Source organism: Ornithodoros turicata, chromosome 5, assembly GCF_037126465.1.
Source record: "Ornithodoros turicata isolate Travis chromosome 5, ASM3712646v1, whole genome shotgun sequence".
In the NCBI taxonomy this organism is placed as follows: Eukaryota; Metazoa; Arthropoda; class Arachnida; order Ixodida; family Argasidae; genus Ornithodoros; species Ornithodoros turicata.
The window spans coordinates 9,260,694-9,287,738 of NC_088205.1; the positions used below are offsets into that span (position 1 = coordinate 9,260,694).

The 27,045-nt window shown below is 43.4% G+C and overlaps 3 protein-coding genes across 8 annotated transcripts; 1 reads left to right on the forward strand and 2 right to left on the reverse strand.

The window, feature by feature from the left end:
• Positions 1–41: 41 nt before the first annotated feature.
• LOC135393982 (large ribosomal subunit protein mL64-like) lies at positions 42–982 on the reverse strand. Its single transcript, XM_064624398.1, has one exon. It carries the CDS (start codon positions 845–847, stop codon positions 92–94), a length of 756 nt encoding a protein of 251 aa, XP_064480468.1. The 5' UTR covers positions 848–982; the 3' UTR covers positions 42–91.
• A 170-nt stretch (positions 983–1,152) lies between these two features.
• Positions 1,153–3,170, forward strand: LOC135393981 (dnaJ homolog subfamily C member 27-like). Its single transcript, XM_064624397.1, has 7 exons — positions 1,153–1,394; positions 1,498–1,580; positions 1,796–1,862; positions 1,921–2,073; positions 2,156–2,272; positions 2,399–2,559; positions 2,648–3,170. The coding sequence occupies exons 1-7, from the start codon at positions 1,320–1,322 to the stop codon at positions 2,781–2,783; spliced, it is 792 nt and encodes a 263-aa protein (XP_064480467.1). The 5' UTR covers positions 1,153–1,319; the 3' UTR covers positions 2,784–3,170.
• Positions 3,171–4,732: 1,562 nt separating this feature from the next.
• On the reverse strand, positions 4,733–26,665 carry LOC135393977 (nicotinate phosphoribosyltransferase-like). 6 transcript variants are annotated; one of them, XM_064624386.1, is made up of 15 exons: positions 26,580–26,665; positions 22,013–22,179; positions 21,531–21,701; positions 20,189–20,399; positions 20,002–20,132; positions 19,794–19,909; positions 19,378–19,571; positions 15,201–15,266; positions 10,400–10,625; positions 10,223–10,327; positions 7,916–8,018; positions 7,342–7,427; positions 7,203–7,274; positions 6,974–7,081; positions 4,733–6,017 (listed from the first exon to the last, which is right to left on the reverse strand). In XM_064624386.1, the coding sequence occupies exons 2-15, from the start codon at positions 22,098–22,100 to the stop codon at positions 5,940–5,942; spliced, it is 1,755 nt and encodes a 584-aa protein (XP_064480456.1). In that variant the 5' UTR covers positions 22,101–22,179; positions 26,580–26,665; the 3' UTR covers positions 4,733–5,939. The 6 variants fall into 6 exon arrangements, with proteins under 6 accessions (XP_064480456.1, XP_064480455.1, XP_064480457.1 ...); XM_064624385.1 differs by lacking the exon at positions 26,580–26,665 and adding an exon at positions 26,459–26,573; XM_064624387.1 differs by lacking the exon at positions 26,580–26,665 and having other exon boundaries at positions 10,223–10,303; positions 22,013–22,330.
• Between the last annotated feature and the right edge of the window lie 380 nt (positions 26,666–27,045).

Genomic DNA, 27,045 nt, shown 5'->3' on the forward strand with positions numbered 1-27,045 from the left:
CAATGTAACTTGCAAATGAGGCATGTGAACGTGCCAATTACTGAAGCATCTACGAATACATTTATTCCACAAACTAATCAACTGTACAGTGTCACTCTTTTGATTCCGCTTTGTCTGCTACTGGCTTGCTTTCCACAGCTGGTTCTTCACTCACAGCCATCAATCTTGCCAACACCCTTTCTTGCTTTAATTTCTTCCTCGCTTCCTTTTCAGCTTTTTTCCTCTCTTCTTCTTTCATCTCCATTACTTCCTTGAACTTTGGATCACCTAGGTCTACGTTATATCCGATATATTCTCTCACTTCCTGAACTAACTGTTCCTTCTTGATCCGTTCTTGTTCAGCCTTCACCCGCTTCTGCTCTTCCCTCTCCAACATTGCTTCGCGCCATGCATCCAACTTGGCCATGTTGCGCTCCACTTCTTCTTCACGTTGTCGTATTTCTTCAGCTGCCAGTCTTTGCTTCTCTTTTTCGTTCGCCAAAAGTTCTTGAATCGTCGGCTGAAATTTCTTCTCGTAGTAGATCTTTTCTTGAAGCTCCTCTTTTGAAGGCCACATAATGCCGGGATTAATGCCGGAACTTTCCCCAAATTTCGCGTACGATCTTTGCATAGCCTTTATCGTGAAATCGTACTCGTACTTCGGTTCAGGATATTCCTTCTTTATACCTCTTGTGTAAGCTCGGAGGGGAAGCCGCGAGACATTTCTCTTCTGAGATATCTCTTCTTCGCTCTGAACGTCTTTTCGAGGTGCATCCACTGCGCCTGTAGCAGTTGTGTTCAGCTTCGAGCTACGAATGTGTACCGTCCTTTTCACAAATGCTCGAGCGGTGTGTCTAAAACTGAACATATTGCTCACAGTTCTGTATTCTTGTGCACTACAAAGCTTCAGCTAACATGTACCACAACTGTGTGAATAATCTACACCTCAAAAGAACCACATTCCAAAATCCATACCACATGAATCAGGGCGCCGCCATCTTAGTGGAACGACTCTTGCGCCACCTGATCAGTCAGTAAATTTGAGCAGACGACACATGCCGTTCACTATCTTGTCTGCGTGTGATTCGCACAAAATATGCTTCTCGAACTACAAAATCGCATAGTGGATAAATACTTGTTGTAAGAACATGGCATTGCCGTGTACCAGCGAAGTGCAAAGATCCCCTCTCAGCCAAAGTGCTGATCGCATCTTGTGGAAGACGGGTTCCGAAAATAGGATCTCGCCGCCAAATATACGGCAGAGACAGGCGGCATAGTACGCATCGGAAGCACAGCATCGCGGCAAAAGCTACGTCAGTAGAGGTGGATGCTTCGTAATAATGGATGCGAAAAGTCGCATAAAACGACCTCATCAAATAAGGCTGATCACAGCAGGAAATGCAGAAGTTGGGAAGGTGAGTTTCGGTTTCGCTCGACCGCGAAACATTGCATAAGTTGCTTGTATGATGTGCAGGAGCTGCCTGTAGTTTTCCACGTGCATTCGAACTTTTTTTGCAGACGAGCATCATAAAGAGACTCTGCGAAAAAAGATTCAACCCAAAATATCAAGCAACAATCGGACTCGATTTTGGAGTACTGAGGTAACAACCATTACATAAGTACTAGAAGTACCACTGATTTGAGTCGCGGTGTCGACCCAGCAGAGTAGCCGAAACTTGGGTAGTCGGATTAATATTATAAAACCTTTACATATTGAGTACACTCAGAGCGGCTTTTTGCAGCCCAAGTGGATCAATAAAAGGTCTGTCAAATTCATGAGCAAGAGTCATGCTTATTATTCCATTCATCCATGCAGGTTCAACGCTGGAACAGAAGTGCGAGCCAATATATTTGATCTATCAGGACTTCCCGTATTTAAAATGGTAACCGAAAAGCAACTGTTTTGTTGCTATCTGCCTTTTTATTTGTTTTTCTTCGAAGGTTCGCATGGAATTTTACACAAGCATCGATGCTGTGATACTCATCTATGACCTAAGCAATCCTTCCAGCTTTGAGATGCTGGACTCATGGCTGGCTGAAATGGCGCAAGGAATGGACAACACATCTGTTGTATGTATTGTGTGCGCTAACAAGGTATGTAGAAGAAACTTTTCATTGGTGCAGCAAACTGTGTCGCATATAATTCTCACTGTATACTATTTATTGTCTTTCACAGTGCGACAAGAAGCAATTGATAAACAGACAGGAAGCACAGGCATGGGTGGAAATGCACAAATTTTCACACTTTGTGGTATCGGCGCAGACCGGTGAAGGCATAACGGAGATGTTTCAGGTGTAGCCTTGAATAACACTCCCTTCTATATGATGTACGACTGAGCACATTGTTGTTCTGCTGCCAAATCTACTTGCAGCTACATTCTACATAACTTTGTGTGTCATAAACTTGTTTTCCACGCAGAATCTCATAATGCAAGTGCTTGACGTCCACAACAATGGGCGCCACCCCGTTGCACTGTGGTCTTCCTGCAATTACAGCAAAGAGGAGCTCCAAGCAGTGCACCAGGTCAGATGGTCCAAGACAGAGTATGAGAAGCTCGGAATTGAACCTGGAGCCACAAGGTCAAGAAAAATTTGCGGTTCATGCATGTCGAAGAAAGCTCTTGTGATCGCCAAATGCATATTCTTTCTCTCTTTCTCCATACTGCAGGGAAGACATCAATCGTACCTACAGACGTTTAGCAGTACTACTGCATCCGGACAAAAGCACAGCACCAGGATGTGAAGAAGCATTTAAACTGCTAGCATCAGCACGATCAGTCTTGCTGAAACGAGCAGCACATTGACCAGTGCGATTCATTCACACAAAATCAGTTCCCTCATAAACTCAGCTATTTATTTGTCAGCAACATGAACATATACATAAATGTTTCACAACGTGATAGTTCTTTATTTTATGTGTGTGCTTGCTGGAAACACTGGTAGCACCCAGTACAATTCAAAAGTAAAACGACATGTTTTGGAGAGGTCTCAATTATTTAAAAAATACATACTATTTATATGTGCAAGATATGTGCGTAACATTTATGCACATCATGGGTGGTTGCTAGTCTGGGACCTACCAAAGTAGTGGGGGGGGTCATGAAAACCCAGCTCAGATTTTGCTCTTAGCAATTTTCTCATTCTCCTGTACATTTACGTGCATGACTGAAAACTCTTGTAGGATACACACATTCTTTAGTACTACTTATCAGAGCTGTGAAGCAATTAATTACTGTAAGTTCTTCCACAAATGAGTAAATGTGGCTATAATTTATTTATATTTTGCCTATAACTTGTACTCAAGGGACAGTTACCTTCCATCGTGTTTGGCAAGAGTACTTTTCTTTTGAAAGTATGCTGCTTTTCTGCTACTTTCAAGTTTTCAATTTTTCTTGTAGCTTCTGGTACTGCACATATGTTAGCACTAATTTCAAACACAATGCACTCAAACAAGGTGTGAACCGTGCATTTGGACACCCATCTTGTAAACTTTTAACTCCTCTTTTCACAAATTAAGTTAAACATAGAATTCATTATTTTGTGGGGAGAGTTTGTTAGTGTGTGGCTCCCTTAAATGTACACTGCCTGAAGTAACGCAAGAGTAACTTCATTACATTTGATGAGTAACTGCAACTGAATTACATTTTAATTTCAGGTAGCTTTGCCTGTAATTTATATACCGCCTTTTCCGGTGTATAACACACCGATCTATAACACGTACCCCTTGAAATTAGCGAAAATTGAAAAAAATTTGGTGTATAACGCGCACCACAGTCATGCAAGTTCATTATTTTCAGAGATAACGCACAGTGCCTCTGCAGGACACTTTTTCAATGTATCATGCGCACATTACACACAGAAAAATCCGGTACTTTCAGAGTCATAACTTACACAGCTCTGCTACACACACATTCTAAGACAGTCTGTTCACTATACATACGATGCATAAAAGGTACTACCAGAGGCAGATCCAGGATTTTCCTGGTATATGCACCTATGCAGGGGAGGTCCACTCTAGGGCAGCATGGTACAAACACCGCCCAAGATCAAGTGACACACAAACTCACAAAAAAAAAATGGAGAAGCTGTCAGGACATCCGGACCCCCCCTCCCTTACTTCCGCTCCAGGGTTCTAGAGCCTTTGCTCAGTTGATCTTATCCTATACATAACTTTCGCGCTGAACTGCCCCTGCTTCCCGTAGACTCCGCCCCGCTGTGGCGCAAGCACAAAGTTCCAAGGGAGACGCTCGTTCAAAAGTGCCCTGCCTACAGTGCGTTTGTCGTGTCAATGTCGTGTGCTCCTTCGGGTTTAACCCCCACCCCCAAATCGTACATCTCTCATACGATTTATCATTTGGGAAGGGTAAAAAATGAGGGTTTAATCCCACCCCGTGAAAGTTCCCACGGAACCCCTCCCGAAATAGTATTTTTCTGGCTACGTTACGTGGGCAGTGTGCCGCGTGCTGCAGTGGAATTTAAGCTGGAATAAAGTACAGAATGACCAATTACCAACCTCCTCACATTAACGTGGTCCATTTTGGACGACGTTACATTCACACGCACGCTGCATGTGAAATACTGAGATAGGACACATGTCATTGGTAGGAGCTTGCCATATCACGTATCGAAATGTCCCATATCCCATTGCTAGGAGTATCCCATAACAATCTTGCCAAACAGGTGCGTAGTTCACATAATGGCTCGTGTATGTACTGCTTCAAAATGCATACAGTAAACTTGCGTTATGGTGAAATCAGTTTTCTTAGATGACTGCTTTATTCGAAGTTACACGCTGTCTCAGACGAAATACATGCATTTGTGTGTCGCTTTCAGCCAACCAATTACCCGTATGACACAGTTAGCACTTCTGATTTGAGGAGAGAGTGGGGGCGTACGCCTCCCATTTTCTACAAACCAAGAAGGGGAACATACCATTCTGCAAGGTGGTTGCATTCACCACCAATGGTTTTTTTTTTTTGCTTGACAAGAGACTTCTCCCATGGCTCCCACTTTGTTTTCACACACCTCTGATACAACTGCCAACGATTTTCTGGTATCTTCACTTCTATCAAACTCCTGATTGTATCAATTTTTCTTCCGTTCCCATTAGCTGCGTTATAACGACGGTTTAACATACTTGTCCGCTACAATTGGCAGGATGATAACAGATCCTCAGGTATTACGTCAATGCTGGAGATCGTTGTCCTCGCAAAAATTTCAGAATGTGATTAAAATACTCCATTGTTTCAATTGATATATTTGATATCGGAATAACTCAATTACACATTTTGAGGAACCGCATTCCAATTGTCAGAAAATGTGGTACAACCTACAGTTGTACATCGCAGGTAATGTCAATAAAAAGCTTGTGAACAAGAGCACACACAGTCACAGTCATTCATTATTTTTCTTTAAAAATTGTATTTTACAGTCCTGCCTCCTAAAAGCTATAGTCTTAACACAGTGACCACAAATATCTCGAATACAAAGTGCTGAAAAGGTTCCCTACACAATTTCTCGTAACGTGCGGAAAGAACGTACACAACTTAGCCATTTTGTAGAACCCTTATACATTATCGTCTGGATATTATACACGAAAGAAATATCTCTTCTGCAACAGTCCCCTCACATATTCTCTACAATGAACAAATCACTGGCAAAGGCAAAGTATAGCATATACACCACAATGGATGTAATACATAGAATAATAGTACCTTCCCACGACTTGTCATCATAAATGTTAAGTACATATTAAAGGATTTGCACGTGCAAGCAATGTAAAAACCTTTGCAGAGTGACAACAATGAAAGACTTGTGAAGGCAATATTAAAATCTCGTCAACGTATTCGCTAAAACTAAAGAGTCACAAGCAATCTTGCATTTCGACAGTACTTAAGGAACAAGTGCAATTACGCATAAAATTACCAGAGTTCCCACAAAACACGTGCAGCGTGTCGTTTTCAGGACAGCTCTCCAATGGGAGCGTTACGCAGCCAGAGGTCATGCATGAAGGAGTACAGTGTGTCAGAGACGGACACCTACGGAAAGACAATTACCAAAGCTGTATTACATCAGTTCACTGTCCGCGCAGTCAAGTTAGTTTAAAACGGTGTATTGTTGACACCAGTTAACATGAGCTACTGCACTGGAGTAGGTGCAAATGGAACAGTTGTTGTTGGAACATCTTTCTTGTTTTCACTGAATCCCAACAGTAGAGAGGAGAATATTAATTTCAGTTGATAGAGGACATAAAATCTTGCTGTGGGCTGCAAGCCTTTCGGAACATATTTGGCTGCAGGGTGACCCACCAGCCCTTGTTGGAGGGGCTTTGTACAAGTGAGCAACATGATCTTGAAAATGAAAGCGGCAACAACATCTCTGACACGGGATATCTAAGTGAATCGTGTTAATTAGAGACAAATATCTATTTTGAGTGCCCAGTGGTCTTAATATGGAAACCCCTTCAAATATATTGTCTTCAGAGATCCAACACACAAGCATTCTGAAACTAACACGGCTGACAAAACCATGATAAATATTCCAAAAAAATGAAATCCAATTTTGGGAAAATTTTGTGCCAAAGTACAGATCTAATATAAAAATCATATTTTGCATTAATTTCTCATAACTAATAGTACACAATACATGTAGTCACATAAAAAAGGGTCCTGTTGTTAGTCACAACTGGGCTCTCCCTATTTTGATGTAAATCACACATTCTCATAATTACAAAAAAAAAAAAAGCAATAAATTCGAAGATGAGCAAGTCAGCATGAAGGCACACACGTTTCTTATGGGTGTCTCTATATGCTGTACACGCCATGGAGCTGCAAAGAACTCAAACTGAACAAACCGTTCGGTCACAAGCCCAGTGGAAGTAAAGTTTCCTTTCGAAATATCAGCGGCTCCCAACCTGAGGCCCTTGCTTCAGTCTACCTTCATCAGATCACTAAATTTCCCACTATTTGAAGCTAAAAAACATACTTTTCATTACCTTGTAAGGTGTGGGGTTGAGGGTACGTTTGATGTCAGGCCTAAGGGTCTCAAGTGATGATCTTAGACGCGACCTAATCTCATCCAGGGAGGGCAGGTCTTGCACAATCTGCAGCAACAGAAGCGTACCATACAAGTTCAACAACCCTTCAACTTCAGCCCAAATCTTACAAGCCTTTACATCTAATTTTCATCGTAAACTACTTCTGTAAACAAAAATCTAGACGTACTTTTCCATGCTCCCACCAGAGCTGGGACAGATTTTCAACTTTGTCCGGAGTGACGTAACATCTCTTCGATTCCTAAAAAATACCAGAATGGCTCTCGATCGATACCAGGGATAAAAGGGGGGAAAGGGGAGGAGCCCACCTGAAATGGATGTCGGCAAAGGACCCTCTTCCCTTTTTCGGGTGCAGGTTCTATTCCTCTCTGCATCAAATCTAAAAGGGCATAGCCTGAAAGAGAGTGCGAGATCTCTAATGTGGATATGTAAGCACTTTTTTTTCTTTTTTTTTGCGTGGACGATTTTTCAGGAATATTCCGACTGTCCGTTTTTAAACATGTTCCAGAGTACTTGAGCCTTCTCCTTGGAAAGTGCTTCAAAGTTATTTCTGTCAAGACTACAATCTCAAAACGGAGCTAATTCTTTGTTGAAAATTGTTGTTTGGGAAACTGGTACACTCAGGCGTGTAAGAGGACTGATAGACAACAGTTGACTGATACACAACAGACATGGGAAGCCAGTGGCAGCCACAGAGAGTCTGCGATTGAAATTGTCCACAAGTCCCCAGATGGAGCTCGCCCCGGCTCGTCTGCCTATCCGATATCATCTGTGGCGATTGGCTGACACCCTGACTAGTCTACGTGTGAAGCAGAGGAGGCACTATAAGCCGGCCTCCTAGGCCTAGGTGGTGTGGGAAAGGCGCTAAGGCAAACGAGGTACCTTCTTGTCCATAAAGTCTGAAGCAAGCTTTCTTCGAAGGAATTGTCACCTTCTGAATGTCCAAGCTGAGCTTGATGCAGGACTGGTTGTTCACTTCAACGAGCTGCAACAAAGCCATCAAGTTCAACCCCATATTCAAAAAGCATGAACTGTAAGAAATTTGCATTTTTACAACACCGTAATCGATGAGCAGAAAGGGGGATGGGGACCAGACACATTACAAACGAAGTCTGGCGAGACATCTGGGGTTCTGAGCATTAATTTGTGCCCCATTAATTTGTGATATACATGCAACATGATCTACAGTTATTTATTTTTACTACTGATTCTATGTGGCTTTCATTTCATTACAATTATGTGATACAGGAGGTGGCCAAAAAGCAACAGAAATGCCGCTTGACGAGGGCCACTTTATTGATGGACAGTGTTTCAAAAACTTTGAAAGCTTCCTTTCGTTCACACAAACTGTGTGTGCTTGCACTGACTCACTAGCTGTGACACTGCAACTTCACCCCAATTATGAAATTGCACAATACCACAAGGAAAATATGTAGGGCTTCATGGGATTGGCTGTTCTGCACTGGTGCTGGATCTGCACTGCTTTCTTCTGTGAAGGTGGTCTATACAATTACAAGGGATGTTGAGATAATCTTGAATAACTTGAAAATCCGACTAATTCTTCTTGTTTCTTGGGATGATCGCATCATTATTATTATTATTATTATCGTGCACTGTTTGAAAGCCACAGGGTGCATTTAGCGAAGGTTACACATTTCCATGGAGCATATAGATAAGATATAAGATATACAGAGTGTCCCAGCTAAGTGTATACAGATTTTTTTAAAATTTATATAACACTTTTTCCAAGATGAAATCAATTGCAATATAGCATATGCTGAAGGGCACTCCCTAGGAGGGCATTAGCAAAGTTCAAAGGCAATGTCTTAATTAACTTTCATTAATGAACTTGTTAATTATAAAAGCTACAAAGTTGTCCCAATGAAAACATCTGTTCCTTTCGGTCACCTGATATCGTAGCCGTTTCCAGAACAAAAATCCGTTCAATAGATCGCCCGCAAAAAATTCGTGAAGGAACGCCATTTGTTCTTTATTTTGTTTATATATATATTTTATATATATTGTTATATACATATTTTTCTTTATATACATTAAAAAAAAACCTGTATACACTTAGCTGGGACACCCTGTATATATATATATATATATATATATATATACAGGGTGTCCCAGCTAAGTGTATACAGGTTTTAACCTTATAAGTGTATACAGGCTAAGTGTATACAGGGTGTAACCTTATATATATATATACATATATATATATATATATATATATATATATATATATATATATATATGTATTCAATTCAACGAAGAGGGGGTATTCGACCTTTCGACAGCAGCGCTGAAGACAGCGCTGCTGTCGAAACGTCGAATACCCCCTCTTAGTTTTTAATAAAGTCCCCTTTTATTCCTTGTCCTGTAGAAGCACCGTCTCCACTTCTGATCTTTATTGAATACCTTTATTTTTCGTGGTCAACCGCATTCGTTTATTTCAACTTATATATATATAAGATAACGTCTCTGGCAGTTCAAACTTTGCAGACTGAGTCATTTGCATTAAGTTTTATCCAGATTTTTTTCAAATCCTATCATTTTGTAGAATAAAAGTTAGAAGCAAAGCGAACTTTCACCAAATGCATTTCCTAGCTATAGCCTATAGTGCCTGCAACCCGCCATTTTTTCCGCTTTGTGCTTCGTGTTCACATCACAACTTGTAGCTAGCGTTGCCTGCGGACGAAACAAAACCTAAAGAACAACAAGCAACCAGATGGACCAGATGCGGCGTTTCGAGGCAGCGTCTCCTATACGTGGTGATGTAAACGTGAAGCAGACAGAAGACACAAATGGCGGTTTGAGGAGGGCATTGGAATTGCATGGGGTGAGAATTTGCTTTGCTTCTAACTTTTTTTTGACAAAGTGGTAGCATTTGACAAAAATATGGATAAAACTCCAGGTGCATGGCTATCAGTCTGCAAAGTTTGAAGTGCCAGAAACGTTACTTCCTATTTCTATGACACAATCAAAATGTATAACATTAGCTAAATTCACCCTGTAGTTGCCTTCACCACTGCTGATCAGATAATTTTGGCTAGCCAAGCTTTGAAACGTAAAACCCTAGGACATTTGTCCAGTGCAGAAGGATCCTGTCTACACATTCAACCCAAAGACTACTACCTGACAAAAGCAACTACCCGGAACAAGTTATACTACCCTTATGTCACTCACCTTGTAGACACATCCTAACGCCGGCTGCTTCTGACATGTCACAAGGTGCGTTCCTATGCCAAAGCTATTTATTCTGTGCCCCTGAGAAAGGTAAGGTATGCACACCTTTTTCACTGTTGCCGCACTTCACTCTTGTTGCAAGCGTCAACACAGTGCCTACAGAGGAGTGCATCTTACCTGTTCGTTCAAAGATATGATGGTCTCCTCGTTAATGTCATTACTGGCAACAATAAGAAGGCTCTTGAACCACGGCTGGCTGTATTTTTCGGCCACCTTGCCAAATAGCTCGCTGGCACACTTTGAGAGATAAGCCAAATCTCCGCTGTCAATGCGAATGCCCGTCGGTCTGTAGCCAAGCTCGTTCAAGGCCATTGCGACAGCCGAGAAGTTCAACAGACCACTCCTGAAGACAGAACAACGTACAGCATTCTGAAAAGTGGTGTCACTGTAAATTAATTCTTTACAATGCACGTTATATGCAACTAATGGTGAGGGCAGCGAGGGTACATTCCAAGCAGCACAACTGGCAGCATTGGCAGTACAAGTGCTTAATGGGTTTTTCTAACACTATACACGTGATTGCTTTTGAAAATAACGTTTCATCTGAGTCACAAATGGATGAGACACGACGTTTGTGTCTGTCTTCTCAGTATATCCGTTCAGCAGAGCTGTACGCGTTCATCTGAAATGCGAGAAGCACTTTCACTCGAAAATCTGCTTTTCAATCCGATTTTACCCTGTTTTACAGATCTTGAAATAATACCAGATTTTATTTTCTGAATGACTTATTGGTAGAGCCTGAAGTTTTCCTGAAATATTTTTTTTCTCAATTTGGGGGGTAAAAATTGGGTAAATAAACATGTGCACTAAATTCATGCGAATTCGGGTGAAAAAAACTTCCATTACCCTAAAATCGGGGGGAAATCGGGCTCAGTTATTCAAACTAAACTAGCAGTTGGGTACAAATGGTGATGTAACTGCATTTTTGTGCCAAACAAGTGAGTTGGTGCATTCCTACAGACATCCCAGAGAGGGCAATTTGCCTGGTAAAAATCGGGTTTCACCCTAAAGAGGCAACCTTCAACTCGGGGCGCAAATTCGGGGAAGAATCGGGTAAAGCCCTAAAACTTCAGGCTCTACTTCTTGGCTGAGCAACCTGTGGAGAGACATTTATTCGTACAAAGTAGGTGGTCCCCATTACTGCAACGGTATTGATATTCTTATAAATTTTGTTTGTGCACCTCAGTTTTTGTATTTCAATTAACTGTCCACGGCAGAGGTGATCTGTGTTTGTTATATTTAGGGCCCCGACTTTTTCGGCTTATATTTTCCAGCAAAATCGGGGGGGGGGGGGGGGGGGGTAAATATCGGGTTATGTTTTGCTTCAATAAATCGGGATCGAACTGAACCTAATTCAACCTAATTCTGCTTGAATCTGGCTGGATCAGGTGAAAATCTTTGGTTCACTCGGCATAATACACATGATACACCAGTAGACGGGGTTTCCACGTTTTGACAGTTTGTATGAGCATATTTCTGCATTTACAACACAGTTTCCAAAGTTGTGTGTTAGTTGTGATAACTTCAGATTGCCCTGACCCAGCAGCTTTCGGGGAAATACCCGGTTAAAGCCTGTTTTTTCTTATTTTAATCGGGAGATAAGTATCGGGCATAATCGAGTATAACCCTAAAGAGTCACGCCCTAGTCATATTATACGGAACTATGCGTTTCTGCAAGTATCCGCAAATTTCCGGCTGGTGCTTATGCAATGTGCAATACGAGATGGTTGATCACAAAGACACCACGGCTTTCTTCAGTAGTGAAACTACAACCTGAGCCACACTGTACGTGCCACAGAAAGTGTGCATCTGCATCTCAGTACCTAACACGAAGGCACAAAGTGGGTTGCTGATGCACTGCGTCAAATTCTGTGCCTGGAAATGACGAACATGGTGTCCAGGTATTACGGACAATGATACACTGCATGGACAACTGACATAACCATTATTGTGTGCCTTCGACAAATGCTTCTCATAGAACACTGCGTATTTCCACACTTTTTTTCATCAGCAATAGCTCTAGAGCACAGCCGTAACTGCTTCACATAAGCCTTGAGTGGTACATAGACATCGGATCCCTGGTGTTTCAAATATTGCCATGCTCGGGTATCCCAGAGAAATTTAATCAGTCCTGCTCTTGGGAGCCATTATAGACACAATATGAAATAAGGTTAAAATTTGGGCGGGTTGGTATGACATTCTTAAAATGGATAAAATACCCCAGTGCGAAGGTAAAACAATGGGACAAACACAGACAAGGGGACGACGCACAGCACTGACTGCAACCAAAAGAATTTATTTCCGTCACCATCTCCTTTTTATACCAATACCTTCTCTCCACACTAACTACAGCATCACGTGAAAATACATTCTACGCAAGAAAACATTCTATCTTATCAGACAAGGTTACTGATGGAACACTTATGCACGCATTCCCCAATTTCTTTATCGTTAAAGCTTCCAAGTATAGTAACACCCCTTGTTTCTTGTTTTTATACAAAACCTTTGTGCTCTTTAAGTCGGGTTCACATCCATTACACTGTGCGAGGTGCCCACCTAATGTCGTTTCCATTCTTTTACTATTTTTGTTATGTTCTCTTAGTCTTGTGTTTAAGCACCGTGTTGTCTGTCCAACATATTTCTTTCCACATTTTAATGGAATACTATACACTACCCCTATAGCACATTTAACGTACGTTGTTTGATGTTCAACTTTACACCCGGTGTTCCGCTCCTTATTTACACTATTTAGTAGGGAATTAAGACCCCACCCCTTTCTGAACACGACATCTATCCCAAACTTCTTCGATAATTTCTTTAACCTATGCGATGCCTTATGCACATACTCAATGACAGCGAACTTATTCTTCTCCCTAGCCCTTTCTTGTTTTGATCCATTTATTAAACGTGTTAGTACACGACTCAAAATGTCAGTGATAATTGCTTCCGGATAACCAGCCCTCTCAAGTCTATGTATTTGCGCAACACAACTCGCAAACATTCTGTGCTCACAGGATCTCTCTAGCGCGTTTTTTACAACATTTTGAGCTGTAGCATTTTTTTTTTTAGGTATAGGTATGTGGATGATTATTTGATCATTCTGGATAAGGGCTTAGAATGTAACAGAGTTAAGGATATGTTTACCAGCAAAAGTAGGGGTCTCGAATTTACAGTGGAAGAGGCCAATGATAACTGCATACAGTTTTTGGATATTGAAATCACATGTTGTCAGGAAAAATTTTGTTGGGAATATAAGCAAAGAACAGAGAAACCTTTGATGCCCTTTGATTCATGTTGTTCAAAAACTGTAAAAAATGCTACAGCTCAAAATGTTGTAAAAAACGCGCTAGAGAGATCCTGTGAGCACAGAATGTTTGCGAGTTGTGTTGCGCAAATACATAGACTTGAGAGGGCTGGTTATCCGGAAGCAATTATCACTGACATTTTGAGTCGTGTACTAACACGTTTAATAAATGGATCAAAACAAGAAAGGGCTAGGGAGAAGAATAAGTTCGCTGTCATTGAGTATGTGCATAAGGCATCGCATAGGTTAAAGAAATTATCGAAGAAGTTTGGGATAGATGTCGTGTTCAGAAAGGGGTGGGGTCTTAATTCCCTACTAAATAGTGTAAATAAGGAGCGGAACACCGGGTGTAAAGTTGAACATCAAACAACGTACGTTAAATGTGCTATAGGGGTAGTGTATAGTATTCCATTAAAATGTGGAAAGAAATATGTTGGACAGACAACACGGTGCTTAAACACAAGACTAAGAGAACATAACAAAAATAGTAAAAGAATGGAAACGACATTAGGTGGGCACCTCGCACAGTGTAATGGATGTGAACCCGACTTAAAGAGCACAAAGGTTTTGTATAAAAACAAGAAACAAGGGGCGTTACTATACTTGGAAGCTTTAACGACAAAGAAATTGGGGAATTCGTGCATAAGTGTTCCATCAGTAACCTTGTCTGATAAGATAGAATGTTTTCTTGCGTAGAATGTATTTTCACGTGATGCTGTAGTTAGTGTGGAGAGAAGGTATTGGTATAAAAAGGAGATGGTGACGGAAATAAATTCTTCTGGTTGCAGTCAGTGCTGTGCGTCGTCCCCTTGTCTGTGTTTGTCCCATTGTTTTACCTTCGCACTGGGGTATTTTATCCATTTTAAGAATTATAGACACGTCTATACATTGAGATGCAGGGCGGAACCATGCTACTCCTTCACTGTTTACGGATAAATAAGGTATCCTGTGTACCATGTTCCAGCACGTGGACAGAACCGATTCCGTGTAGGCTCCCCGAAGTAACTGCGGACAGAACTGCATGCTGCCAATTCACTCTTGCCTAGTGCTCGTCTGACTGTTCTCTTCTTGTAATCTTTTTAGATATTCAAACACTGTGCCTATACAAGAGACCAGAATACCTGCAACGTTCGGGGTTTACGCCAGTATCCTGGCTTTTCGGCAGGGATTTTCTTCGGGCAGGTGGGTTGTTGTAAGGTGTTTGTGGGGTTTTAAGGGCGGTGGGGGTGCTTAGAAAAAGCAGGGATTGCTACAATCACAGCTGGGGCTATGCTGCTCGGCAGACATTGACGACAAGGCACTTTGTCAGGGCAGGCAGGGTGTCTTTGTAAATTTAATTACATTGAATTAAATTGAGTTGAGCGAAGTTTCAAGCAATTGTAGACGTCTCTTCCTTGCTCCCTTAAGCTTGATGCACATAACAGATACACCGCCTCAAAAGTATCTTCACTCGAGAAATTTTACACCGAGCAACTAGGATGTACTTTACAGACGTCAGTGCAATGGAGGTATGTAGTTTAAGAGGACACAGTTATTCAGAAATTATGTAAGCGTTATTGATAGACCACTTCTAAAAACAGCTACTACATATAAGAAGCTCTCAGTTCAGATCACCTGGCAGTGTCGTCTGCATGATGTAGTATACTTTCGGATGCGCTCGCCTTGTTTATGCTACTGGTCCTGAAATGATGGGACGCCCAATTTAATTAGCAGCTCGGTGCCACTCTTTCTGGCCTCTTTTGTACGTTATCTGTTTCGAGGAATGAACTGGGATAAGAATTGTGAACGAAACAAACCACAACTATATTTCGACAATGATGCTCGAGGTGTTTCACCACCACAGGCGAAATGGGCACACAGTTCCGTCTTTCAAGTGTGAAATCAATATTTTTGCCAATTCATTTCAGGTTTAGGTCCTGGATCACTTGCAACTCAAAAACTTAACCTTTTCTTTCTTCCAATACTGTGCCTTATAAATTTTAGTATAATCTGTTGTCCAGCCATGTCGGAGTTGATGACAATATGGATCAGTCTGGCAGTGGTGTCTTTTTTTTTTTAATCTGCGAGATATGATGTCTATTCTCTCGGAGCAGATGAGAAGAGAGTTGAGGCAGGAAGGCTAGAAACGGGTCTTGCGAATTAACTACGCATCCACTGAAGCCACTGAAGTTTAGGATACTTCCTCCAAACAAAAAGCTTGTTTAAAATGACTTGGTTATACATATATCTTGTAGAGTGCATACCATTTGCCATCTTGCATACACCAAGGTGCCAGATACAGTAGGTTTTGTCACGGACTGTCCACACCTTTATCTCCATACTGCGCAAACAACTACACAGTGTGGTTATGGCAAAACTCAAAAGCAAATTCCTAGCTCTTAAAGGAGCAATGAAGTGACATTTAACGTGGTTCGAAACCCTGTCTTATTCGTCAAGCTCTCTATCAGGAGTCACCGTGCAAAATATTTCTGCTGTGCAGTGCATTGTCAATGCGCAATCAAATTTATAAAAACAGTCTAAGAAAGCAGTCGCGGACAGCAGACTTGACGCTTGCGTGAAATCAGAAAATCCCCGTGCCTTTCTTCTTTGGTTATTTTTTTCTCGGCTCACGTGCTGTTTATACCCGCTCGAGCTGTATCGGACTACATCATGAGTCGCCAGTGGAATAGGATACGTTCGATTTCTGGCATCAGCACCTGTTTTGCCCGAATAGTGAATTCGTTAATTCTGTAGGGGCCTTTGGGGTGTGTAAATAAATAGATAAATAAATAAATAAATTGTGGTCTGCCTCGGCCAAATTTTGTTGTTTATCTGGATTACAAATCGCCCTGCCTCGTGTCTGAATGAGAGAGTGGGTGAGAAAGATGTAAGAGAGAATGGGAATAGTGTGGTTGGTTGTCCCCGTCCCCTCCCCCTGTACGTAAGGCACTCTAGCTCATGGGAGAGACATGACATTACCTCATTTTCTGATACGCTCTTTCGAAGAGCTCGGGAATTTTCGAAAGTGCATGGAACAGAGGCCTTGCGTGCACTTCAGAACACCTGCACCAGTTGTTCTTTCGCAGGAGCTCGTCTTATTCGCTGCAGAACATACCGCAGCCAAAAAAAAGATTTGGGGGCAACCTCAGTGCTCCTTTAAGACTAGTTTGACTTTACACCTTGACTTTAGTAGCACGGCCAAGTAGTCTTGCACACCGCCAGCCAGCGTACCGCGCTCGGGTAGCTGCTGGGATCACGCAGTCAACGGAAATGAGCACCTGGTGCCAGAACGACGACGAACATAGAGGAGTATTTTGGACACGCTTGACGGAACGGACGACTATTTGGTGTCGGAGAATCGCAAAGTTCGATTCTGGGACGATTGCAGAGGATATCTCGGAATAAAACGGAAGTTAAATGTACCTCAAAGGGACGGTCTCGTACAGACGGGGCGATTCCGAAACTTAGCCAAAACTAGTTTCACGAGTACTGTACACATACAACCGTCAAAGTTTCATTCGGAATAACCAAGTCGTTTTCGAGGAATTTGTTGAAACGTGCCGTAAGAGCAGACGACGAAAGCTGCGCTTCTCTCATGCATACGTCACGTATGACGTCGGCCTGCGGGTGCGTCGTCGTTGTCATGGTATTAATTGTAACATGCAGAAGCACCTTGGGTTGAGTAATCCCCTTTCCTCTCGAAATGGGGACACTCAGGCATATACCTCCGCGAGTGGAGAATGTAGTCCGAGCATTGACTGTGGGGTCTCCGATAATGTGGCGCACAATCGGATACGTGGAAGCTAAGTCACGTGTTTTCTTTCCGCGAGTATTTAATGCGGTTTTTAAATAAACACGTCCTCTTTCACCATGTACGTCGTCAGCGACACTTCATTTCGAAGCATGATCAGTGTGCAACGGGGAGTGTAATGGAAGCGCGCGTAATATATTTTTGGTCGGAGCTGTAATGCGACCGCGCGCGCCGATGGCCAGCGACTTCAGATTTGTGATTGTGGATGGGGTTGTTCTGAGACTTTTAACTTGTTTCTGAGGATTAACATAGTTGTTCTGAACCACCATGCTTGCCACTACTTAGAATGTGCGTTTCTCACCTGAGAACTGAAAGAAAATGTACGAGAGTTGCCGCGGTGCCCAGTAACTTCTGAAAGTCGTCTGCTCACGCCGATGCACTAGCGCGCGCAAAAGCAGACAATTTCCGTATCCTATCATGGACTTACCCGCAGGGCGACGTGGCCGTTCTTACTGTTGCCAACACAGATCGTGGCATGCTCTGCAATCTTTATCAATTTAATTCGGTTATTTAATAACTGTGGTGTGTTTTGTCGGGTAAATTAGCAGTATTCCATTTTCAGCGAAGGGCAATCGAATGGTACACTTTATGAAAGGGGCAGGGGGTACGAGACCGTCCCTTTAAAGCCCCAAGTCCAATATTTCTTTCTGTACGTACGGAAGATTTTGGTTGGCTGCGGTATGAGAGAGGGTCAGTACGATAAAATCAAAATAACAAGAGAATGAGAGAGTCACCTCCTCGGAACCACAGTTATCACCGCGAGGCTATCTATCTGGGATTGGCACAGAGGCACGTTTATCGCCAACATTGCGTACAAGCACTGTTCTTGCAATAACTATGGTTCCTCTGAGAAGGCTGTTCCGTAGTACTCTCTCATTTTCTTGCTTCTTTTGATTTTGTTGACCCTCTCTCATACCGCAGCCAACCAAAATCTTCCGGACGCACGGAAAGAAACATTGGACTTGGGGCTTTAAGTGTTGGGTTCCAAGTTTTCCCCGCATATTGAAAGCAACCCCCCTAATTGTGCAATGTTTTTGGGTAAAAAAATGTGCATCTTATACGCGGCTAAATATGTTATCTAAACTAAGTCAGTTAAAGACAGTTGAACATTATGACAGCATTGACGCACATGTGAAGCAAATGTTATGTTGCTTATGGTGGGTTGAAGATGCGATTAACTTTTCTGTGTAACACATGAAAAACACCAATCACTTTACTCACTTGACCTTAAAGTGTGACTCCGCAACAAAAATCACCACAAAGGAAAGCAACACACTGCTGACATCATCCAGCATCTGGCAAGGGAGAATGCAGGTTGAGAAGCAGATGACAATGCTGGGTGACGTCACTGTATCCTCCCCCGGACGAGCCACCATAGTATGGTGCTCTATTTTCTGCTCTTCGGTTTCTGTTTGCTATTGTCATCATTTACGAATTAATTACTCGCGCAAAATGAATGCGAATGTTGTATTCGGTATCGAGGGGGAGGTTCGTGTTCGGTATGATGCTCACCAAATTTTTTTGAAATCCTTACGAAGTATCCCTTTAAGAAGACAATCCCATGATCAGCGGACAAACTGTTCACAAGCAATGCGGTTGCTGTTCCTGCGGCTTGATTTGTAATATAATAAATCCAGCGCTGTGGCACGCTCTGTGCATCCAGGAGACATGTACGCATAATACGCATGGTAGAATCGGCACTGAGCTAGTTCTTGGATTTTACACTGGATTTTTACTTGGATCTTGGACACTACACTGGGGGGCACATAAATGAGCTAAGTGTGGTATGTTTGCAAGCAACAAAACAGAATATAAAGAAAATCGCATGACCTCCAAATGATGTCGCTTATTGACCAGGACGCCTTTCCGCAAATGATACCGCTCGAGGGTGGTTACTAAAATGGCGAGTGCATGGCCATCCCTGTGAACTTTCACATCACACAGCACGAGGACGTCAAGTTATTCAGCTAGGAGAGCAACTTGAGTGTATTTCAACCCGACCTGATCACATCGTAGGTGTCCACCAATGCAAGGAATGTCGTCGGGAATGCAGCAGCGTAGGAAACAAAGGCTATGAACTCCCCCTCACTTGCTTCCTCCTCCAGGCAGTTGAAATCTGCGCAAAGTGTTTTGCGCCACTTGTAGCACAGTTCCAGGAAGTCCACCTCGTTTTCTCCATTGGCGGTTTTCAGCCTCTAAAAAAAATTTGAGGGTTGATTGCAGAATGGTTGAGGCTTTACTGATCAAAAGTTATCAAACCACAAATATTTTCTGCTTCTAGGGACACAGATGTCTTTGAGAAGAATGAGATGTGCAGAAGCAATAACTAGGTCCTCCTGAATTCAGGACGTTGCGCCGCCCCTGTCTGTAGAGACATAATTTTCCTTGAATGTGTTAAGCATAAAATGTACCCTTACCTGTACTTTACAATCTGCTTTCGACGAAAAGCTCATTATAAATGCATGCGCATGTGTGCCTTTCAGGGGAATGTTGAACAACTTGCCGGCAAGAACATTACTGGTGCCATCAAACCCTGAAAAGTTCATGCTCCACATTGTAGTTCGCATGTATGCCGCAGAGTTCCAATATTTTCAACTCCAAATACGTAAAAGCGAACCACTCCACCTCCGAGGTATGAATATTTTGAAGCGGAGAGCCCTCCGTCGGGACCCTGTGCCCTTCTCAGACCAAACTCGAGGAGGGACATCTTAGAGCCCGCAGCCATCCTGAACCTGGCAGCATTCGTTGTCACTAGACTTGACACAAAAACGAGCATAACTATCATCGAGCACATTTGCTGGCAAGAGCTTACCTCGCATAATTGACTAGGTTCAGCAGGGTAGTCTCAAACAGCTGCAATACAGCCAACGGCCCTTCAACTCGGATGAGAGGTATCCTTGGGAAGACAACGGTACCTTCCGGTATACCGTATAATTTGACCTGATTCGCATTCAGGGTGGAGAGGTACTCAAAAAAGCCGGGCTCCACGTGAGGTGGCAAGATGTTCTTCAGGTACGTGATGTCTGTAAAAGTGAATAAGTGGGATGCACAACTGGGCAGGGTCGCGCGATTTCACCAACTTCAGCGACAGCTAATCACTGCGGTGGGTTTGTAAGACGCCAGCACAACATCCATTAGAGGGAGAAGGAACTGTAGCTTTCATTGCAAAACGGACAATCACATGAAAGAAATAACTATAAATGGTGGCGCAGAAGAAATGTTTCGAAAGAAATTTCATAGAAATTGAGGAAACTGCAGACAGCATGGCATGCATCCAAGCATAGTGACAGAAATGGTCAAGGCTGACACAGCTTGTTTTCCCACTTGGTTCTTCTTTTCCCCAGGAAAACAAGACGTGTTATGCTAGCACCCCGTTTGTGCTGTCAGCATTATTTGTATTTCACCTGATCGGGGAAGGGTGCGAAATGATGTTTGAAGCATTGGTACATCAAGACCTTCCATATAAAAAAAAAAAACGATTCACATGGTGCGAATCAGATGTAGCCACGTGTAGACATAGAATGTGTTTAGTGTCAAAGGGGTGATGTTTCTGGCAAATATATTCATGCCAAGCAACAAATTCTTCTCACTTAAAAAAGTCGTCAGGAGTAATCAAAATTCATGCTGATGAACATGCAAATCCTGTAAAAATATGCTTCATGAGAGAATATCAGGCACCCTGTCTTAGCATAGAAGGGGCCAGGGCAAGGCCCTCACAGTCAGAGCCCCAAGGAAGGCAGTCGCCCACCTTGCCCCCACATTCCAACGCTTCCGTCATTTTGCATTAAACATGTTTCATGCCTTGGATGCAACAAAATGTGAACATTGTCGATGAAGATGGAAGTAATTGAAAAGGTTAGCCAGCTGTAGAACTCGAACCCACATCTTCTGGATTGCTGGTGCAGGGCTCAACCAATTGAGCTAAGCCATCGCACCTCCCCGTCCCTTCTACCCCGTCCCTTCCTGCCTCGGAACATCAGTTCTCTCATGAATGTGAATGTTGTGCTTGGGTGACTGAATAAGTGTTGTTGTTGGCGTTTTATTGGCAGCACATGATACATGTATTGTGTGTCAAGCTCTAGTTACTTCATGATTGCAGCATATATCCTTGCATTCAAATTAGCAAACAAGGTGCAATGACATGAATAAATTACCGTCATCTGAGTAGTGAAACGCTTGCAGAAATCTAATGCAGTCCTCGAGGCCAGCAAAGACCGTAAATTCTCCTTGGAACGGGTTCTTGCGAAAGAAGAGGTCGAACACAGAACAATCGTTGTGCTTGCCATTCTTCCAGTACGCGTACGCCATTGTGATTTGGTAAAGGTCTGTGCAAGGAACAAAACCGAAGAACATGAATGTAATTTTCGTGCAAAACACTGAATAGGCATCGGATTTGTACCCCCAAAACGTATAAGTTGACTCGTTCGATACATCGTTCCCACCAAGGCTATTTGCTGAGGCAAGTGTTGTGCGATTAGAGCGCAACAGATGTTTCACCAAAATAACTACACGGAAGCGCATCACGCGGAGAATTAGCACCTACTCGCGCACTTATACCTTCACTGACATGCCGTGAAACAAGAAGTGGTTTCGGAACAATATTCATCCGTTCATAGGTGATCTAGTGTGTACTCACCAGTGAGCAATGGTTGTACGATTCCAATTCGAAGGGAATTCGAGGTTCTAGCCTCAGGTCCATGGTGAGAGCCTCCAATTAAAGCCATGCTCCAGGTATCGGCGATGCCAGTCACGGAAATGTTTCATGCGCTGCTCGTCGTTCCTATCGAATGCTTGCACGCAGAACTGAAACCAAGATATCGTTCTGAATTCGAAAATTTTGTTCACCCATCAGAAGAGAATTTTATACGATTAACATAGAGGGAGACGCAACACCGTTAGCGCTGGACGAAGCGCTCGCTCGGTGTGCGAGGTGGGCGGGGTGTGCGCGCGTGATACCGTTAGCGATGCGGCCGTCGTTGAAGACATTGAGGAGTGAGGACGGGAACCTCTGGAAATGTGAGAATGGCTCCCTCAAACCAACATTATTGACCCTCCGCGCGTTTGTATTGCAGTTGTAGACAGGGAATGGCAACGGGCGTAATTCTCTTTCCATTTTCGTTAGTGCAATCAATATTTCCATTTCCGGTGCTACATAGGCTTGCAATAGACGAGTTCAGAAAATCCCAGTACTCTTTGCGCACGCATTGCATCCTGGGCGCTTGCTGAGCGGAGGAACGAAGAATAATCCTTCACATTTCGCTGACCTTGACACGTCGTAGACAATGGACCGGTAGGGGAGAAATCGGAACAGTTTGGAGGCCACCCGTTTCTTTCGTATTAGTAAACTCCAACAGTTCAAAGCGGCGCTAAGCACACTGGGATTTTCTGAACTCGTCTATTTAGGCTTTTCCTCCCTGTCTCGGGTCTCCACATTGGCATTCCAATTTCGTTGCGGTGACGTTTTCGGTAATGCAACGGGCCCTTTCAGCTCTGTCAGCACCCCGCCTTTTTTTTACCAAGTGCTGCTCGAGAACAAGGGGTATACACACCACACTACTATTTTGATATCACTACCCCCCACCCCAACAACCAGGGGCGGATCCAGACCCTCGGTTTTTTTTTGTGTGTGTGGGGGGGGGTTCTTTGTTGGAACGCGTAGTGGGGGAGGGGGAGAGGAAAATTCAATGTATAATTAAACTGACGTTTGGGGGATCGCCCCCCTCCCCCCCCCTGGATCCGCCACTGCCCAGAACAGGTAACTACGAAAACAGACACACACGGACAGCACTATAGTACTTTCGCTTCGGTGAAATCCGGCACAACTCCCAAAAAATGTGTCGAAAACCAGGGGCGTCGGATAGGGGCAAGGGGTGCTACCCCTCTGATCTCAGGCTGCGAGGACCTCGGCCCCCTTTCATGCACAGAGTTCGAGCAAGGTGCCGGGTATTTTACAAGATATTTATAGAATTTTCGTGATCCCTCGCACGAACTTTACTTTCTGCAGGTAGTGTTTTTATGTTCTGTAGCAGGGGAGTCTGTTACTTTTCGTAAACATGATCACCGGTACTGCCACTTTCCCTCTGGCACAAAGCACATATGTCCATCTGTTACTCACATAGATAAACACTAGCCATTTACCAATTAACCGAATGCATTAATGGGGTCATTCTGCACTGCGTGTGACATGTGTCATTCTATTATATATTCTTATTATTACATTACATGGTATCACATTATGTCATTGTCATCACATACGACATATATTCGTTCTATAACATACGCAGTTCATGGGCACATCATAAACAAATATTTGAAATGCTTGAAAATTACGCAATCTTTCTGTACACAGAAAGTGTGTTCCAGTCCTTCGAACTTCAGCTTCAGGAACTTTATGAATTTCATCCGCTTCCAGCTACAATTTAGGCAACATACCGTTTCCGTTTTCGTTACCACCGTGTTATCATTACACGTTCCTGGTAGCAAACACAAATAAATGTTTCGCAGATCGGTAGGGTTGCAACCTTTTCCGCCGGCAAATACGGAACACCGGATGAGGGGAGCGCTTTCCACTTCGCTGTAATGTAATGTCGAAAAACCTCCTTGGTCACAGTGTGGTAGCAAGCGCAACGAAGTAGGTTTTGTATACAGTCTAAACTCATTAATATGACCAGTTAATAATATTGAGCCTCGTCCTGTCTACTTCTTTGTGCACCTTCTCGTTCCCTCAACCTCAAGGTGTGCTACCGTCGTCGAATATGACCAAGTCCGTCACCGCAGAGTTTGCGTCACAAAGCGAATTGTCATGCTAGCGAGAGACACCCGGAAAACATCGTTCATTCCCCCCCCCCACCAAACACCCCCCCTTCCCATGTAGATTTACTACATATTCTGAGAAGCGAATGATTTAGTCGTTAATTTACAATTTATTTCCGATATAAATCGGTCAAGAGTGTCTACTTTGTGCACTTTCAATTTGCAGCTTTCACCTTTGCACCTTTGCAACCGCTTGCGCTTGGTTCAAGCCATGCTCAATGTGTTATCCGCATCCACGATAATCACAGTGGTGTATCGTCCACGGCGATGAAACTACCCATCCATCATCCCGTAATAAATTTGTTGTTGTTTTTTCCCCCGTTCGTCCTCAAAACTCTGTTCATAGTCGGTGAGGTCAACAGTCGATGGTCATAATAACGGGGGCAGAATATACGTACACATGTTCTACCCGATCCGTCCGCAGAAGTTCGGTCATAGTCGGATTAACGAGCTGTCATAATAACGAGGAAGAAATGCATGGTGCTTTCCCTATATGCAGAAGCTTTCCCTATAGAAAAACAGCCACAAAGTGAGGATGTCATATTAACGAGTATCATAAATAACCAGTGTCATAATAACGGGCGTAGACTGTACATAGACCCAGTGGTTTATCCAGAATCCCAAGCACGGTGGGGTTGCAGAAAATTCGGGGAAATAGGCAATAGGGCAAGGTCCCCCGTAAAGAGCGCACAGGCAAAAAAATTTAGTATGTTGGCGTAATACATCTGGGGGGTGTTGGACGTGTGGAGGGGGTAGAGGGGATAAATCACTGCATAGACCTTTGAATCAATACGACGCATGCCATTTTTTTTAGCCACAAGTTTCTTTTTAATTATGTCAGACTACGAATAACTGGCGTCAGGCGGAACACCAGTTGGAAGTCGATGGTACCAGGACAAGCCGGAAGGCCCCTGATTGGCCCGCTGGAATGCATAACGTCGCATGTCTATTGCTCCAGTTAATTTCATTTGCGTTGTGTCCCGTGCTGTGGTGAACTATCTCAAACTATGAGTTCTATGGGGAGTTGCTACTGTGGGGCCCTGCTGCGCCTCCCTCCATTTTCTGCCCTGTCTTGGATTGGATGAAGTGGATTCTTAGGGACTGTATCAAATTTAATAATTCGGGGCTTTATGTCGCGAGACAACGGTGAGGGGACTGCATCAAATTCCTGAGGCTTGTGTCGGAAGCACCTCCAAGGAAATGATGAAGGAATGTCACAACCGTAAGCAATAGACCATGCACAGCGTATAAGGGGACCTTGATCTATAGCACACCTGGGCTGCAGGAAGACTGCTTCTCCACTTTCAGTTTACACTATGGTGCACCGGATAGCACCGCTTCAAGACAACTGCCACGTTTATCCGATACCGCAACACATGCTTCACGTCACCTGATAGATCACGAGGGTGGCTGCTGCCCCCTGTCGTTTTGTTTAGTCGTGTCCTTTTTAGTTCTTGCGTTCTTGTTATATCATAACCCGGGAACCTTTGCTGAGTCAGTCAAGTTCCGGGCGCCGACTCATTAAACGCAAGTGTGGCGTCTTTTCTGTAGCAGTGGATTGGTTCCACTAAATGTGTATGCCGTGACACTGAATAAACCAGTCATCCAGTTTGACCGACGCGTCGCTTTGCTCCACCTGGACGACAATACTTGAAAGCTCAGCGCTGGGTACAGAGGGGTTCTAATAATATAGACAAGGTAGTAGTGAGTTTTAGTGCGTCGTTCGCTATCGCCTTTGGGTACGTAAGTGATAGCGTTGGTGGTTCTGCGCACGCTCAAAACGTAAAGAGGAAGGAACCACTACGCTATCCCCTACGTATACAAAATGGCGATAGTGTAAGGTGCACTAAAACCCTCTCGTATTATTCATGTGGCACAACCACGGTGTAAGCTCAACGTATAGATTCGACTGCTCATTTGAACTATCGCTCAATCTTTGGCGACAATGACGCGAACGAAAAACTTAACTTATAGGGTTCTTACTCCGCCTTGGCCAATTCCCGAACATTTCATATGCGGATTACACCTTCACCCGAACGGAAGCCTAGAATTTCCGAACTGTTCGGGTGAAATCTGGACAGGTGGCAATCCTATTGATCGATCAAGAACGCCTAAAACGACAATCGGTCCCTGGAGTTACATCGGAGCTAACAAAAGCATTCTGCTTAATCTTCTAAACATTTAATTCCTGTCGTTGTACTAACACTGAATCTGTTGAACATTCAATGATGATATAGTGGTATGTTTCGCCAACAAACATTCCTCAAACCTTGCACACTGCATACAGAATCCTCGTGTCCCCAAGCAGCAAAATGACCTGGAAGTTGGATGACGGACCGGAGAGCCGTGTGTGCACAACGGAACAACCTGCGGGTATGAGTCCAACTTACAGCACATTATGTTGCCAACGATTTGCGTCCTTAGCAAGCTTATCTGGACTCCCATCACAAGAACGGCGAGTACGTTTGCCCTGCGCCTTCTTATGGCACGTGCCTGGGAGCTATCGCAATTTCTTATCGCAGCACCTGTCAAGCGATAGCTATAGGACCGTGCTTGTCATGACCCTGTGTGGTACGAGAAATGTTCTCAGTGACACCCCCGTGTCGTGCTTACCGTGCCTTCTCCCTTCTTTACAAATGTCGGTATCCAACACACTTTGCTCTCGCAGTGGCATCAGATTCGGGAAGATATTTGATGGTGGTCCGTGTAGGTAGAAGAAAAGTGCAGTGACAGCGAACGCTCCCTATGTTGACATGGGCTTCGACGAGATGATGTTCTTGCTGCATGCGTACCTCATAGTTAATCTAGTGTTTTTATCACACGTGCACGGTTATCTTCAACGTCTGGAAGCCTGCC